The sequence below is a fragment of the Vitis vinifera genome, chromosome 1 (genome assembly GCF_030704535.1).
Source record: "Vitis vinifera cultivar Pinot Noir 40024 chromosome 1, ASM3070453v1".
NCBI classification, from domain to species: Eukaryota; Viridiplantae; Streptophyta; class Magnoliopsida; order Vitales; family Vitaceae; genus Vitis; species Vitis vinifera.
The window spans coordinates 2764262-2783403 of NC_081805.1; the positions used below are offsets into that span (position 1 = coordinate 2764262).

Here is a 19142-nt window from a genome sequence, read left to right on the forward strand (position 1 = left end):
AAAGATTTGGAAATCCATTTCGTTGTGTATTTTTTGGACGGTTTGGAAGAAAATTAATAGATTAACTTTTAGAAGGGGGGTTCTTTAGCAGTACAGAAACTCAAAAATTCTTTTATATATAACTTGTGGAGTTGGGCTAGATTGTATATTGGAGAGGAATCCTATTCACTTATAGGTTTTTTTTGAGTTGTTGGCATCCACTTAAGGGCTTGTGAGGTTTTTTGTTTCAAATCTCGCTTTTAGAGGTTTAGGCTACGTTGTATACATCCTGTATGCTTTGTAGCTGTTTGTCTTTTTATAATATACTTCATGTTTATTTATAAAAAAAAAAAACAAAAAAACAATAGTTACGATATTAGATTCTCATTCCTGATATATTATTTGTTGATGTTATTATTTTAAGTAAGTTTACTAACAATATGCTATACTTTGATTAATTTCAAGTCACCGTTAGAATTGTATTTACAAAATTTACATTTATATTGAAAATAAAAAACATCATAAATCAAAATCACTTCGATTCTCAATTTTTTATATCAAAAGAAGAGAAATATTTACACATCTATCAATATATTTGATGATTACTTTGAATTAATGAATGCAATCACATTTATTTTTTAATTACAAGATAAAGTTTGATAAACGACATGTAAAAATGAATTAAGGCTCCAAGGTGACATTGATTCGAATAAAAAAGAGAGTGATGAAATTTGATTCATATTCTTAATTGGAATTTAATTTTAAACTTCTAATTTTTATTATTGATTTTTTAAGAAATACATATTTCTTATTTGAATATATTCCTCGATATGCAAAACCTGATATTTGAGTTGTATCTACCAAAACTTTCATCTCGCAACTCGATCAATTTAGTTTATATATGTACTTTTACCTATTTTCGTGTATTTTAATCGGTGAGAATAAATTGCTTGTTGTATTTTCGTATTTTAAGATAAAATGATAAATGATAATAAATTAGAAAAAAATTATAGTATGTATGCATGTGGGGTAGGCACTAAAAAGTTGTTGTTATTTTATTTTTATTTATTTAATTTAATTTATTTTTCATAATAAAACTTTTGACATGGCAGGATGAAGTCATGAAGGTTGACAACGTGCGATTCATCCGAACTAGGGTTTATCTCAGCCCTTTTTAAATCACATATCCAAAAAGGAATTGAGAAGGTTGAAAATACGAGTTAAATCAGAAGGGGAAACGTAATCTGAGATCGTCTGTTTACCGGGGCGGTGTTGCTCGGTGTTAATCTATTTTCCAATGTGCATTGCGCCAAATTGAGCAACGCCCATTCTCAGGAACATGGCGGAGAAGCAGCTGGTCGTGGCCGTTGAAGGCACTGCCGCCATGGGTCCCTATTGGCAAGCCGTTGTTTCCGATTACCTGGACAAGATCATCAGGTCCCTGCCTCTTCTCAAAATTTTCTTTTCGAAATTTTCCTTGATTTTGATTTTTCATGCTACTTATCGAGTTCTTGAAATTTTAGGTTAGTTTATCTAGGATACCTAAGCTAGGGCGTGAAAATAATTTTGTTTATTACTTATTTGGTTGCTTAGGGATTGTGAAAAATCCGTAGAAAGTTCAAGAATCTTACAATCACCATTCTGTTTCGTGCCCAGTATGAACCTCAGAGTTATTGTTATTTTCCTAGGGTTACAATCAAATGGAGCATCAGTAAGGGTGGAAATTTTGCGGTTTAATTGACCGTCTAGCGGCACCATCTTTGTATAACTTGTAGTTTTGTATTTTTCTTTTCCTCTAGTTTTAGTTCATACTAGAGGTTGTAGCAATACGATATATGCCCATAAAAATTTCCAAGTTTTCAAGAGTGGAAAAAAAAGAAACTCATTAAGAGGAAAATTTGGAAATCGTGTGAGAAGTTTGAAAAATTGTGAAGTCTTAGTGAGTGGAGCTATACGATAATAATTTTGAACGAATCTTTGTTTGTTATCTTTTTTCTTGATTAGAATCAAACAATTCATTGATATGAGTCTTAGATTGTCATCTTTGAGAGACCCATAAATCTTAGAAGACAGGAAGAAGAGAGAATTGGTTCTTCACTTTCTATGTAGTATAGATATATTATAGCTGTCATATCTTAGGTACATGGATGTATATATGTGTTAATTATATTCATATTATAGCTGTCATATTTTGGGTACATGGATGTATATATGTGTTAATTATATTCATATTCCATGTGTTAATTATATTTACATTTTGTGCAGTAGATCAATTTATTGTGATCCATTAAACTTTAGTTTGCCACTTGTATGTTACTTGCATACTCCAAAATTTTCATTAGGGGAAAAGTTTAGATAGGGACCTCACAAATAAAATGGTGTGGATGTTCATGACTAATTGAAGTTGTCACTTTAGCTTACTGCTACTCATGGATGGGTAAAAGCTAGCTTAATGCAAATGCTACACTTTAAAGTTACTATCACAAAAATTAAAAGAGACTTCATTACACATTAAGCACAAACCTTCATCAAGTGGGCATTTGGTAAGTTACATTTGCACTGTGATTGCAACAATTGAGCCTTGTGGATCTAAACTTAAGCTTAGTTTTAAACAATTAGGGCATAAAAGATCATTTCTCTAGGATTCTTAGTTCTCTCATGCCATAATAGAGTATTGATTGTCACTACAAAAAGATTTGGTTCAATCCGGTTTATGGAGCTCATGCCAGAATGAATGTGCAAATGTAGGTCATGCAGTTGCATTGTGCAGTTCACCTGTGTACTAAAAGTTTAAAGCTCTTAGTATTATTTATTAAACGATGACATTGTTTTTCTTGTAAAAGTTTATATCATGGAGCACATTTCATGGTTGGACTCTATGATCTTCTTGCACTCTCTAAGTTCAAGTTCTTGTGTACATGCTTACAAGCATTTCTCTGTACCTAAAGCCAAATTAAAAACACATATAAATGGTTCCACATAATAAGTTAAAAATATTAGAATGATTTGACGTTTGTGGATAATATGATTTTCTTTCTTAGTTGGAGGATACCCTTTTAAGCATGTTCTTAGAATCTCAAGTAGTTCCCATATCATAAGGTCTATACTCATTCAGTCATGATGTTTTTAGCTTATACAGTCACCTAAGGCATTCTCATCTAGTGGTAGTGGGTAGGCTTATGCAGTAATAGATCTTACACAAGTCTGGATGTGTCATGTGGCTTAGCTAAGGTCATTGAAACGGTATTGCTGCATTTTTCTTATTGAACTATTAGGATTATTTTCAGAATTATATATTGTTAATATGTTGTATACATGTTTTGATTTGTTGTGGTGTCCGTGCAGGTACTTTTGTGGTAATGAGTTGGCAGGGCAGGTATGCCTCTATTTTTTTTTCTTCCTATGATGAAGTTTCCAGAATTTCTTTTATGTAAATGGAGGCTTCTTTAAACAGTTATGGGCATCATAATAAACCATCTATAGTTAAGGTTTGATTGCTCAAATATGCTTACTGCTTAAATAATTTATTCCGAGAAAGTATTGCGTTTGAAATATGATGCACTGGGAGTTTTATTTGGTCTGGATCATATATTTTCAATTGCTTATTCATGTATCCTAATCAGGGGGGTTGAGCTACCTTGGGCATGGGGAGGGACGCTGTTCCCCCTAAAAAAATCAGGACCAAAAAAACATATATATTTGATAGGTAAAATCAGGATGGTATATATAAAAAAAAAAGGGCGTCCAAAAAGTGTCCCAAAGCATTCAAGAGGTATACAATGGTTGCCAAAAGGCAAAACCAAAAAAAGAAGGGTTACAAAAAACAACACCCGCTCTCACCTAATGCTCAACCAATAAAAAAAAGTGATCAAAGGTAAAGGCCCATCAGTTATATACATATTTGTCCAAGACTATAAAGTACAAACAAAAGAGTTTTTCAGCCTTTGGATTGAAAACTCCTCGTTATCAAAAGCAAGTCTATTTCTTTCTTTCTAGACCATCCAGAAGATACATAAAGGGGTTGCCTTCTATGTTTTTTTGTGCTGCTTGCCCACAAAGGAGCCATGCCAAAACTAAGGAGAGTCTCTCTAACCATCAAGGATAAGACCCAAGACATGCCAAAGAGAGCAAAAAGTAACTGTCACAAGACCCTAGCCTTGACGCAATGAAGTAGAATGTAGTTTATGGTTTCTTCTTCGATGTGGCAAAGGAAACATTTGTTTTCTAATGACCACCCCCTCCTCTCCACCTGATTCAATGTTAAGGTCTTTCCCCATGATGCTTTCCAAGCGAAAAAACTCACCTTGGGAGGTACGCAAAGACTCCAAATGATACTCCTCATAAATGGGACTGCACCTCTTGGCTCTAGTGTAACGTAGAGGGACTGGACAGAAATCTTCCTGCTCTTTTACTTTGCTTTCCAAGCAAAAAAACTAGCTCTTACAGGAGCCCAAGAGTTCCAAATTGTACTATGAGGGGGGAATGGCTCCGCTCTCCTACTTACCAAGGAGGAGTAGAAAGGAGTAGAAAGACTTAACCGAAAAATCACCATTCTTTGTCTCCAACCATACCATACTATCATCGTTTCATGAAGAGATGGAAAAATCATGTGGCCTCCCCAAAAAGACACCAACTTCTTCCAACTTCCAGTCATTCAACTATCTAAAGAACCTAGGGGGCCCCCAACTGTCACCTTCCTAGACATCATCCACCCGAACATCTTTTGAAAATGCTATAAAATAAAGATTTGAGAACAAATCCCTCAAAGGTGTATCCTTGCATCACTTATCCTTCAAGAATTTCGCCTTAACCCTGGAGCCAACCTTAAAACTTGTCCTATTTTTGAACGCCTCCCAACCATTTCTAATTGCCTTCTAAACCCCCCACTCCATAACTCTCTCACCTTTTTCGTACATCAACCCCCCATCATCTTGTCCGTATTTTCCCACAATCACCTGCTTCCAAAGACTCTTCTTTTTCACTCAAGATCTTCAAGATCATTTTCCTAGAAGAGCCTTGTTAAAGGTCGAAAGATTTTTGAAACCTAAGCCCCTTTTTTGTTTATCCAAGTAGACAATAGACCAATTCACCCGATATGGCTTGTTAACCAAAATCCCCTTTCCCCAAAGGAAGTTCCTTTGGATTTTTTCCAATGTAGTTTCTACCCTCTTAGGGATGACAAAGAGGGACATTGTGTAAATTAGCAAGCTGGATAAGGTGCTTTTAATCAGAGTTTGTTTTCCTCTTTTTGGAAGGTACTGTCTTTTCCACAAAGCAAACCTTTTTTGGAAATGCTCTTCCACCCTTTCCCAAACCTTGGAAGACTTGTAAGGAGCTTCCAAAGGGAGACCTATGTAGGTGGTTAGGAAAGAACCCACCTTGCACCTTAAAAGCTCAACAAGCTCCTCCAAATCTAGGAAAACCTAACTAGAATCAACTCACTTTTCTCTAGATTAATCCTTAGCCCTGAACACGCCTCAAACCACATGAAGATCCAACTTAGGTGCTTTAGATTCTCCTTACTAGTATCATCCAATCCACTTCTCCTTAAAACCCATTCTTTGTCGCACACAAAGCAAGAAGTTCTAGTTTACATGATCATATGCCTTATTTATATTTAGCTTGCAAAGGATACCATACTCCTTCCTTTTCAACAATGAGTCTATAGCCTTGTTAGCAATCAACACTGAATCCAAAATTTGTCTCCCCTCTTCAAAAGCATTTTAGGACAAGGACACCACTTTACCTTTCATCTTCTTTAACCTATTAGCTAACACTTGGCCCATAGCTTTTACAAGCTACCCACCAAACTAATAGGCCTAAAAGATCTTTAACACATTTTTTTTTTAAATTAAAACAAAAAAATTGCATTCAAACTCTTTGCAAAGGGGACGTGTATTCGCCAACCACCACTCTCTCTTTTGAAGCTAATTCAAAGTCAATATCTTTCCCCATCCAACTTCTCAAGCAAAAAAACTCACTTTACCCATGGATTCCGAAGAATGCTCACTGGGAAAGGAGTTGAACACCTCAACTCTGAGATGGGATATATAGATTTGATAGAAAAAACACCATTCCTTGGGTCCAACTAAAATACCTTATTTGTTTCTTCCTTCTTCACGGACCTTCCTTAAAACATTGAGAAAAAAGTTTGTATATTGTTTAACTCCCAATCATTCAAGTGTTTAGAGAAGAATAAGGATTTCAATGGCCTTCCTCGCCTAGATCATCTCAAATGTCCGACACCTAAGCGTTTTTTTGATGATTCTAAGATATACCACGATGGGAAAGACACATAAGGGTTCTTCCTCTAACAACTTATGCTTCCAAAACTTCACCCTTCTTCTATTGCCCACCTTAAAGGATGCTTTATCACATAACAAATCTCATCATTTTCTGATATTGTTTTGTAACTCAATCCTATACTCTTCTCTCACTTTGCAACAACTCTAACCTCTTTCCTTTCCATTCTTTCCTTGTATGACTCGTTTTGGAAATGCTTCTCCTTCAAAAGGATATCTCCAACAACATATCTCAAGGAGAGCCCTATTAAGTGAAGAAAGCAATCGTCCATTTCACAAAATGCCTTTTTTTTTTTTCTAAGGCCTTTCTTTCCCATAGAAAATCTTTTTGAATCTTCTCAAGCCTTAATATGACTTTTTTGGGAATGCTGAACGATGACATAAAGTATATAAGTATATCGAATAAGGTGCTTTGAATCAGATGAAGTCTCCCTTTCAAAATATGTTTTCTTTTCCACATGGACAGCCTTCGATGGACGCTCTCTTCCACACTATCCTAAACTAACTTTGCTCTAAAGTGAGCCTTTAACGGAGGCCTCAAGTAGGTAGATGGAAGCTCCATTACCTTGCATCCTAACTCTTAAGGCTAATTTCTCCACATTAGCTATCCTCCCTATTGGGATCAATTCACTTTTCTCTAGGTTTGTATTTAGCCCCAAGAAAACTGCATTACTAGCTTGCTTACATGAGCCAATTGACCTTGTGTAGCCTCACAAAAAGCAAAGGTGTCATCAACAAATAACAAATGGGAGATAGCAAAAAAAATTATTATCATGCTTGCTCTACATGAAATTGGAGTGATTATAATAGAATCTTAACTTCCTTAGATGTTGTTAAATGGATGTAACAATGTAGGCACCAATTAAGAAACTTTGCCTTCCTACAAGCTACAATGGTTAATCGCTTTATAATTTATATATGAGCTTCAATAGACAAGTTTTAAGCATGGATCTTCCACATCATTTCTTTTTTTTTTTGATAAGTAAAGAGAAGTATATTAAAATAAAAGAGGAGACACCAAACTTGTGCCCTCTAGGTATACAGGGAGTATACAAAAGCAGCCCACAGACTCTAAACCAAGGAAACGGGAAGAAACCCCTACCTTTAACTCGAGCCTAGCCACTCAAAAAAGCTAACAAGAGACCGAGGGCTCAAAATTATAAACACCCTAACCTAAGACCACAGATTACATACAAAAGAATGTTTCAGCCTTTGGAGTGACAACACCTCATTCCCAAAAGCCAACAAATTTCTTTCCTTCCAAACTGACCAAAATATACATAAGGGGGCCATTTGCCATGCCTTTTTACGGATTTTCCCCACAAACGCTCCATGCCACCCAAGGAGAGTTTCCTTAACTGTACCAGAGAGAACCCACGCCACACCAAAGAGAGAAAAAAGAAGATTCCACAATGCCCTCGTCTTAATACAATGACGTAAAAGGTGATCCACCATTTCTGCTTCAGAAAGATAAAGAAAACACCTATTTGCCAAAGAGTAACCCTTCCTCTGGAGTTGGTCCAAAGTTAAGATTTTGCCCCAGGAAGCTTCCTAAGCGAAGAAAGCTACCTTAGGAGGCACATACGCTCTCTAAATACCAACATAAGGGAACAGAGCAGAACCTCCAGGCTCTAGAGTAGAATATAGCGACTTGACTGAGAAATCACCACTTCTAGATGCTGTCCAAACCACCTCATCCTCGTTCTCCCTTTGCACCCTAAAGGCTTGGATTTTTAGCATAAACTGCTCCACCATCTTAATTTCCCAATCATTAAGCGCCCTTGAGAAAAGAGGGGTCCAACCATCCCTTACACCATCTAGGTTCCACACTTCCATACCCAGGCATCTTTAGCCAGGGAAATAGCAAATAGAGAAGGGAAGGACTCGTAGAGAGGCTCATCTCCACACCACTTATCCTTCCAGAATCTCACTCTCCTACCATTACCCACGCGGAAGGCTAAACTGCTATGCATACCCAACCACTCCTTTCTAATAGCTTTCCAAAGCCCTACACCATGCCTCCCACTTTCGGCCTGAGTACACCAACCCCCCTCCTCTACACCATATTTGTGACTGATCACTTGCTTCCACAAAGCCTCACTTTCAATGGTAAAACGCCAATTCCACTTACCCAAGAGAGCTTTATTCATCAACGCTAAGTTTCTCACCCCCAAACCACCTTTCTTTCTATCCAGACAAACCAAATTCCACCTAATAAGATGAGGCCTCTATTCAAGAGCACCTCCCCCCCACAAGAAGCCCCTCTGAATCTTCTCCAACCTCAACCTTACTTTTCTGGGCAAAAGGAAAAGAGACATGAAGTAAACCGACAAACTGGATAGAGTGCTCTGAATTAGGGTGAGTCTTTCCCCTTTGGAAATATACTGTCTCTTCCACATAGCCAACCTTTTCCTAAACCTCTCTTCAACACTATCCCATACCACCTCTGATTTGAAGGGTGCCCCCAAAGGCAATCCCAAATAACTAGAAGGTAGACCACCCACCTTACAACCCAACTCCAAAGCCAAATCCTCTATATCATTCACCCTCCCCACCGGAATAAGCTCACTCTTCTCCAAGTTAACTTTCAACCCTGAGCAAGCCTCAAATCACATGAGAAGCCAACTTAGATTCGTCAACTGATCCTGAGACTCCTCACAAAACACCAAGGTGTCATTTGCAAAAAGCAAATGAGATATTAGAATCCCTTCTCCACCCCTACCTCTAACCCTCCATCTAGATAAAAAGCCCCCACTAATGACCCTTCTCATTAAGCAACTAAACACCTCCATAACTATCACAAACAGATAAGGGGATAGAGGGTCTCCTTGTCTCAAACCCCTTGAGCTTTGGAAAAATCCAGAAGGAGAACCATTTATAAGAACAGAGTATCTTACAGTTGAAATACACCACTTTATCCACTTAATCCATCTCTCCCCAAAGCCCATTTGCTTTAGTACAACCAACAAGAACTTCCAGCAGACGTGATCATAGGCCTTCTCTATATCCAACTTGCACATCACACCCCCTTGATTGCTTTTCAATCTGGAATCCACAACCTCATTTGCAATCAAAACTGCATCAAGAATTTGTCTACCCTCCACAAAGGCATTTAGGGGTTCCGAAATCACTTTTCCCATTACCTTCTTGATTCTATTTGCCAACACCTTGGCCAACAACTTGTAAAGGCTTCCCACAAGGCTAATCGGTTTGAAATCTTTTAAATCTTCTGCACCTTCCTTCTTAGGGACTAAAACCAAGAAGGTTGCATTTAGAGATTTTACAAATCTGCCCCTTTCATGGAATTCTCTAAAAAAGCCCATAATTTCAACCTTCACCACATCCCACCCAAAAAGCCAAAACGCCATTGTAAAGCCATCCGGCCCGGGGCTTTGTCTTTGCCTAGATCTGTAAGAGCTGCAAACACCTCTTCCTCCGAGAAAGGATTCTCCAACCCCTCAGCCTCACTGTTATCTAACCTCATAAAAAAGATCCCATCGATACTAGGGCGCCACCCCTTTTCTTCTTGGTACAACTCTTGAAACGCCCCCGCCACACTATATTTTAAATTATTTTCCTCTGAATGCCAACAACCATTCACTTTCAACTTGGACAGCCAGTTTCTTCTACTATGAGCATTCGCCATCCTATGAAAAAATCTGGTATTATTGTCCCCCTCCTTCAGCCACAACTCCCTAGACTTCTGCCTCAAAAAAATCTCTTCCTTCATCACCCAAGACTTGTAGGACTCCCTTGCTTCATTTCTTGCTTCTCATTCTTCCATATTTAAAGCTGCATATTTCTCCTTTTCATCCCAATACTCAATCTGTTTAAGAGCTTCACCCTTTTTAGCCTCAACTAACCCAAACTCTTCTTTATTCCAAATCTTCAGAATATTTTTAAGGGCCCTCAATTTAGCATCTAAAATGTAGCTGGATGATCCTGTAAATTTTAAACTCCCCCACCACGTCTTCATCTTGTCTTTGAAACCCTCCTCCTCCAACCACATATTCTCAAATCTGAAGGGGAAGATCCCCTCTTTAGCCCTCCTCCTTCTAGGAGGACTGGGAAGTGATCCGAAACAGGTCTGGGGAGAATACCCTGCACAGCCCCATTGAACAGATTATCCCAGTTATCCGTCACTAAGAACCTATCCAGCCTAGACTGAACCTGGTTATTCAATCTTCCTTTCCAAGTAAACGGGCCCCCCATCAAAGGATAATCCCTTAGCTCTAAATCCTCTAACACTTCTGAGAATCTCCTCATTGAAGCTATAAGCCCACCTCCCTTGCTGCGCTCCTCTGGAAACCTTACCAAATTGAAATCCCCTTCCACACACCAAGGGTCACTCCATAACCCTTTAATTGACCCAAGTTCCTCCCAGAACTCCTCTCTATCTCTACCGCAAACCGGCCCATACACTCCAGTGAACACCCACACAACACCATCCACACAATTTTTGAACCGGCACAAAATTGAGAACCCCTTCTTCCCAGCCCACCAGCTCCACCAGCCTATTGTCCTAGAACACCAAAATACCCCCAGCTGCACCCCTAGCATTGACTGCTCTCCACTCTATATTTCTTCCTATTCTTAAACTTCGAACAAGCCTCGTAGTCATTTCTTTAATTTTAGTTTCTTGTAAACAAACCACGTTCGCTCTCTAGGCTTTAATTACTGACTTGATAATCCTCATTTTATCCCTATCATTTGCCCTTCTAACATTCCACGATAGAATTCTTATCTTCATTTACACCCTGATCCTGAAGCCCCTCTGAAAATACCCACGCTAGAACCCATATTTGCCTTTTTGTAACTAACAGTCCACTCTAACTTCTTGAGTTTGCTACTGGATTTTGAAGATTTTAAACTTGTCTTCCTAGTCACCCCTTCCTTACCCTTTTGCTCAATTCTCCCCTTCATTCTCCTTAAGAAGTATAAGATTTCCTCTTCGAAGCCTTCCGTCGGCATCCCCAAGCATCGACTGAACCTCGCAAGGCTGCTTGAGCTCCACCCTTCCTCACTTCTCCCTTCTTCTATGTGGTAGGCACTCCTTTTCTCAAAAGGACTCGTAAAGTCCTCCCCAACTGGTACAAGAGCTAACCCATCGCCTCTCTCAGCGTCACCCGAGTCCCAAGAATGTCCACTCCAATCTCCGAAAGCCGACGCAGCTCTGTTCCTCCCCACACTAGGCTCAAAACGACCCAACTCCCCTTCCGCTCCATAATCCAACCCCTCCAAAACCCCTACAGCCTCGGCGTGGCCCCAAAAAGAAGAAGAAAAAGAGGATCCCCAAAGCCCCAAATCAGAAGGAGAAATAGGACCAACGTAATACCTGGAAGCCTCCTCCATCAGAGCCTCGTCAGTGACCCTCCAACAATGCGGCGTCAACTCCATGGCGACTTCAACTTGGACAACCATTAACTCCGCTTCCATCCCCCCTACACCTTCCGCGGGATCAGCCGAATCCCTAGCCGAGGAGGGATGCTCCAAAAAACCCGTGCCAGAAGTGGGCTTAGGCCCCCCCCCCTCCCCCCAATCTGCCTCTTCAATACTATCGGGCAATGGCCCTTTGGCCCAAAACTCCTCACTTAAGCCTAAGCTTTCATTTCCTTTTAAAGCCTTCCTCTTTTCTTTTCTAGGCCCAGACCCACTGTTAGAAGGGCCCAAATCAACTGCAGCATGCCTCCTACCCTCTGCCGCCACTGCAATTGCCGCCTCCCTTTGCCTTCTGTCACACACAACCTGCTCCCCTGTCCCCCGAGCCTGCAAATCACTTTGAAAATTTTGAACCTCTTGCACGTTGCCACTGGCGCGTGAATCCCCCCCTCCCTCATCCCTAACCTCCCTTCTCTCCTCTTTGAACCAGGCTAAACTTGCTACTACCTCTGAAAACCATGGAGGATTTTCCCACCAGAGACTCACCGTCCAACAAAAATTCCCGGCTACCACCTGCAACGTTCCCGGTCTAAACTCCCCAGGGGCTCTCACCAAAATACGAGCCCACTGCAACTCGGAGAAAAAGGCTGTTTCCTTATCCATAGCTATGAATCCCCCGCAACTCTCTCCTATACTCTTGAACACTTCTCTACTCCAAAGGTGAAGTGGTAGTCCGACGACTTTCACCCACACTTCCTTTGGTTGGCTCCCATTTCTGCAACACCCCACTTCAGGTCCCCATTTCTGCAAGAAAAACTCTCTCATCTGAAGACATCTACTACCCCTTAAGAGCACCCAGTCCGCTTCCACTTTATATTCAAATTCGAACATCACTAGGGCTCCACCCAATCTGGAGATTTTTAAACCTCCCTTGAGAGACCACCTTTCATATGCCCACTCCTTCAATAAGGATAGAGATGGAACAACCTCAACACTATCACCAAAGCATCCTACCAGGCAGCGACTAAGTTGCTCTTCCCTATTGATCAGGTGTCGCTCCCCAACATGCACCCACAAAGCTTCCCCTAATTCCCCTGTCTCCATTCTCACGGCTTCTGGATAAGCTCTTTTCCCGTTCTCTTTTCCTTTGACTCTATAATCATCCTTTACAGAGTTGGAGGTACCCAGATCAACTTTTCTCATGGCTTGATTAGTAATTCCAAGGGCTCTTAGCTTCTGAGCCAGCATAAACCGCCCTCCTACTAAGCCCTTACCTTCTGGGAATACTAGACAAAACCGCTTTGCCTCCAAGTCCCTCACTGAGCATAGCAGATACCCACTGGCATCATTTGAACGACACTCCAACCTATATTTTCTTCCTCCTTCTTCCCAAACTTTAAGGCACCTCGAGCTTGACTCTCCTTTGCACCAGTCTTCCATCCCTTCCAACAGAGAACTAAAGCTCTTTTCACCAAATTTTATCCAAGAAGAGAAGCCTTTGCTCCTTTCCAGAATAACCCCTCTCAGTTTGCCTTGAATCTCTTCAATGGAGATTTCGAATGTTTTTGATTCCACCGCAAACCAACTCTTACCCCCCTTCAAAGCTCCTCTCCCCTCCGAGAAAGCAGCCATCTCTTAGAGAATATATGACAATTCTTGCTCCACATCATTTCTTGATGAAAGGAAGAGTTTGATTTTTGTGTAGTGTTCAACTTGTTGGGAATGACGTACTCACCCTTTTGTATTCCTTAAAGTAAGGAATCATGAAAATAGGATTTCATAGAAGCATTAAAAAAAAAGGGAAGTGAGTGGTGAATGAGAGAAGATATGCATTAAATTGTATTCATACCTTGCAGGGAGCTAGTATTTTGAAAAGAGGGGGAAAAGATGGATGGATGGATGGATGGATGGATGAATGAATGGATGGATGGATGGATGGAGATTCTTATGGTTATTTTGATTTATTTTGAAGACTAATATTTATTATGTTGTCTTGAAAACTAATTTGCACTTTTTAGGTGTGTTTGGTTCATCCACATTTGAATTTGGGAATGGAAATCATATTTCTAAAAATAAATTCTTGAAATATGGTAGATATTAGATTTCCATTTTAATATTTGGTTAAAATTAAGAATTCATATTTGCAAGTTTTATTCCCATTCTAGTGTTTGGTTATATTTTAGGTATTACTTGGGAATTAATATAAGTTTACATAACAAGTTCTCAAATAATAGCTATAAAAATATGATTTACTTATAAAATAAAGGAAGCAATAGAAATGGGTTATCCACTTGCCTCTATGTCTTCCATTGTTTTCAAACTCAGGTTGAACCGACTTGTTTAATTGATTCAACCATTGATCGGACCGCTTTCTGGTTTGAGCCATGTAATTGACTTGTTTTTCCATTAAATCAACATTGGATTGGCCAACCCAATACCCAGTTTGTTGAACAAGACTGACTTACCAGGTTTCATTTTAGCCTAAAGCAAATTTGGGCCTAATATCATCTCTAGGCCACTCTCCAACCAGCTCAATATGCTTATTAAATGTGTTGCAAGCTCTTTAAAGACCCTATCACTTTCATATATTTTCAATGTGGGATAGCTTATGGGATGCCAAAAACAGCTATTGTGGTGGGGAGGACTTGAGCCTTGGTCTCCAAAGAATTGAAGCCAAAGATGACCACTAGGCCATTCATCATTTTGTTAGATAATGCTGTAAAAATATATATAAAGTAATGTTTGTTTTTTCAAATTTCCATTATTTAAAACCCTTTAATAAACATAAAAATTTAACTCCACATTTATTTTTGTAATGATTTTATAATGATAAGTATGAAAATAATATAGGTGGTGTTTGTTTTTTGGTTGAATAGAAAAAGCCAAAATATTTGACTTTTTCTATTCAGCTAAAAATAACCTATTAATATCATTTAACATAACTAAAGTGAACTTGTTATCAATATGTTCAATTTAGTTATATTAAATGATGTTTTTTTGATTGGAACTAAAGTGACCACTAGGCCATTCATCATTTTGTTAGATAATGCTGTAAAAATATTTTTTTTTTTGATAAGTAAACCAATGTGTATTAAAAAGAGGCCAATAGCCACACAGTATACAGGAGATATACAAGGCAGCTATAGTCTCACAACAAAAAACAAAAAAGCCCAAGAAAACCTCACCTCCCCTAAGTGGAAGCTAGCCACTCTAGAAAGCCTAGAAGGGAGAGAGAGTTATCTTCAATATCCAATCTAGCCCAACCCCACAGATTACAAACAAAAAAATTCTTTAACTTCTGTATATGTAGCACACCCCCCTTAAAGGCTAATCTATTCCTCTCTTTCCAAACCGTCCAAAATATACATAACGGTATGGCCTTCCAAATTTTTTTCCTTTTTTTTCCCACCAAATGTCCTCTCCAGCTAAACAAGACCTCCTTTACAGATTCTGGAAAGACCCACTTAACACCTACCAGCCTAAGGACTAACTCTCAAAGGGCTCTAGCCACTATACAATGAATCAAGACATGATTTACAGATTCTTCTGCACAGCCGCACAAAAAACAGCAATTAGGGAATTGCCATCCTCTTCTTTGAAGTCTGTCAAGCGTTAACACCTTCCCCCAAGTAGCCTCCCAAGCAAAAAAAGCGACTTTGGTAGGAACTCTATCCACCCAAATGCATTTTTCCGGAAAAACGGTGTCCATAGGACTGACTAAGCAGCTGTACGCTTCCTTTACTTTAAATTTACCGCTTTTTCCTCCCTTCCAAGAGACCGAATCTTCCTCCAAAGAAGGCCTAAGCCCTCTCAGCTTAAGGAGCAGATCTCCTACCATGCCCACCTCCCAGTCATTAAAATTCCTCAAAAATCTTAGATTCCAACCTCCTTGATCCGAACTCTAATCCCACATCTCCTCCACCGTAGCATTCCTATGGGCAGCCAAGGCAAAGAGGTGCGGGAAAGTTTGGGACAGCCCTGTACCCTCACACCACATATCAGTCCAGAATCTGATTTTAGTGCCCTTCCCCACCATAAACGCTATATTCTCCCAGCACCAATCAGTCTCCTTCATAACCTCCTTCCACACCCCTACACCAAATGCCCCATTAGGCTTTTTAGACTTCCATCCATCATCTTCTTGCCCAAACTTTGCCACAATCACCTGCTTCCAAAGATTCTCTCTTTCACAAGCAAACCTCCAAATCCATTTACTAAGCAAAGCTCTGTTCAAGAGACCAAGCTTCCTCAACCCAAGCCCACCCCTCTCTTTGTCCCCACAAACAATCTCCCATTTCACAAGGTGAATTTTCCTCTCCATATTTCCCCCTCCCCATAGGAAGTCTCTTTGCAATTTTTCTAGCCTTCTAACCACAATCTTCGGCATCCGGAAAAGGGACATTTGGTAAATGGGTATGCTGGCCAAGGTGCTTTTAATAAGCGTGATTCTGCCACCTTTGGAGATAAATTGCCTTTTCCATAGCGCAAGTCTTCTCCTCATTCTTTCTTCCACTCCATCCCACACTGATGAGGCCTTGTTAGGAGCCCCTAAGGGTAGACCCAAATACTGTAAAAATATATATAAAGTAATGTTTGTTTTTTCAAATTTCCATTATTTAAAACCCTTTAATAAACATAAAAATTTAACTCCACATTTATTTTTGTAATGATTTTATAATGATAAGTATGAAAATAATATAGGTGGTGTTTGTTTTTTGGTTGAATAGAAAAAGCCAAAATATTTGACTTTTTCTATTCAGCTAAAAATAACCTATTAATATCATTTAACATAACTAAAGTGAACTTGTTATCAATATGTTCAATTTAGTTATATTAAATGATGTTTTTTTGATTGGAAGTTATATTAAATGATGTTAATAGGCTACTTTTAACTGAATAGAAAAAGCTAAATATTTTAGCTTTTTCTATTCAGTCAAAAAACAAACACCACCTAAGTTAAAAAATGTAGTAATTTTTATAATTATAAAATATTAAGATATATAACTTTTGACATGTGAATAAAAGTAAATATTAGAATTTTCTTTCCATCTTGAATATGTTTTCACACTTACATATTATTCATGTTTTATTTAATAAAATTTTAAATATTAATACATTTATATTTTTCCTTATCACGATTTAATTTGATACTATTAAAGATAATTATTAAGTTTTCAATTATTTATATACATATATTCCTAACTTTTTGTAATTATTTTTAATTTGAATAATATATAAATTATATATTTATGATGTTATGTTGAGATCATGGTTTGACTACGGTTGAACCACTTGTTCGATTAGTAAAACTTGACCTAGTAGCTTTTCCGATTCAATAACCAATTTGATTCTAAAAGCATTTTTTTTTTAAATTAGAAACTTAAATGTATTAAACGTAGATAAAATATACATTTTCAGAACTGATTCGGTTATGAAAACATTAGTATCTTCATTCTCTAAGAATGAAATTAAAAAAACACCGATTCTTACATGGGTATGAGAGATTCTAATGTCTATGGAAATCACAACTTTCAAAGTTATTATAATCTATAGTTAGAAACATCCATTATGACATCCATTTTCTAGTTAAGATATCCATAACTAAACACACCCTTTATATCTACATGAACTGATCAGACTGACCTGCTCTGAACTACTTGTAAACAACTATAAATGTATCAAAGTATCAACTTTATTAAGTTTAAGATGTGTGCATTTACTTGGACAAATAACTCCTTGGAACTTCCACTTTCTACGTCATTAGTTTTGTGATTGTTGAATCTGAGCTTTAAACTAGCAGATGGCATTATAAACTTCTCCATGAATTATATATCTCTTGCTCTCTAATTACTGACTGCCTTATTTAAATTTTGAAATACAGAAGCCCTCTTCTTCTAACTTTGAGCTCTCTCTGGTCATGTTTAATGCTCATGGATCTTATTGTAGTAAGTATTTTATACCTCCTGAGGTCATAGTGCAAGATTTTTTATTTTATTTATCTTTCATTGAAATGTTTAAACTACACTTCTAGAAGAAAATGTGATGCATTGCTGCCCCCCCTACCCTTCTTTCATGAGAAAGTATATATAAACAATCCCATTGGCTGTGGTACAAAGCTTCATAAGAGTTTGAATTTTGAAGATTTTTATTTTTCCCAATTGTTTTGAACTTTTTGCAATTTCAAATGCTTCCATGGACTGATTCCTTTTCTGCACTTTTGCAGTTTCAAAGTCATAAAACCTTGTATGCATGTATTTGTGTTTGGATTTTGAACTTCTCTGAGTTACATTAGCTTGGCTTAACTTACTGTCCAAAGTTGTCAAATTTTTATGCTGCATCTGAAAGATGGCACAAAACCAAAAATACATTTTCTTCTCAGATTCCTAACCTTATAAAGTTTAATTATTAAATGGGGGAATTTGTCATATTATGGTTTTAAATGTTACCAAGCTTGAATTGCATCAAACTTATAATTGCAGTAAGTTTTTTTTTTTAATTATCTCATTATTTGTTGCTGTAGCAACATAGATGGTGAATGTATATTGCTGCCTAATCTAAGTTTACAAAATGTAATCAACTAACTAAAATATTGTCTTTTCATTCTCCCTCTTTTATGCAGGTTGCTTAGTACAACGAAGTGGTTGGACAAGAGATGTTGATCTTTTCTTGCAGTGGCTGTCTGCTTTACCCTTTGCTGGTGGTGGTTTCAATGATGCTGCAATTGCAGAAGGGCTTGCTGAAGCTCTGATGGTCTGAAATGTTGATTATTCTATGTTCAACCTGTGTTTTGATATTTTCAGCCTTCAGTTTAGTGATATTTGTGTGATGCTGATTTATTCTTGTATTATATGTGCTTTATAATTGTCTACTTTATTTTTTCTTTCTATTTGAAGCACTTCCCAAAATTCTGGATAGGAAGCTGAAATTGATAGGCTTTATTTTGACTCTAGGATTGCTGTATGATTTCTGGCTGCTTTACTGGTTTAAAACCTAGGGAAAGGTGGGTTGCATCAGGTTATTAGCTGCCTTAAATTATTAGCAGATTTTCCCCTGGAAAACTAGCACAAAACAGAATTAGCATGGTTGAATCCAAACCATCATAGGGAATAGGTTGTGGAACATCATAGCTGTATGGATTCTTAAAATTGGAGGTTCTTGCTTTCTTTTTGTGTACTTTTTGGAGGATCTCTCATCCTTCTCTGTACTTATTTTACTAACTTCAATATACTATGCTCTTTTTTTTTTTTTTGATAAGTAAATAAGATTTCATATATAAAAGAGACGCTAAAAAAGCGACTCAAGGTATACAATACCTATACACCCGCCTTCAACAAGGCCAAAAAACAAAGATAGCCCAACACCACAATCCTACTTAGAGCCCAACCAATCAATAAAATTAGCTATAGTTAGAGGGCAATCATCTATGAACAACTTAGTCTAGGACCAAAAAGAAAGGATAAAAGAGTGTTTTAGTCGCTGAAT

General features: G+C 38.0%; 1 protein-coding gene across 2 annotated transcripts in view; it reads left to right on the forward strand.

The window, feature by feature from the left end:
• Nucleotides 1–1072: 1072 nt before the first annotated feature.
• LOC100259509 (mediator of RNA polymerase II transcription subunit 25) overlaps nt 1073–19142 on the forward strand; it is a 71450-nt gene continuing 53380 nt past the window's right edge. For both annotated transcript variants that reach the window (XM_002278809.5, XM_059737975.1), the window contains exons 1-4: nt 1073–1416; nt 3325–3355; nt 17542–17605; nt 18280–18410. In XM_002278809.5, the coding sequence (XP_002278845.1) occupies nt 1319–1416; nt 3325–3355; nt 17542–17605; nt 18280–18410 (324 nt within the window). In that variant the 5' untranslated portion in view covers nt 1073–1318. The remainder of the gene's footprint in view (nt 1417–3324; nt 3356–17541; nt 17606–18279; nt 18411–19142) is intronic.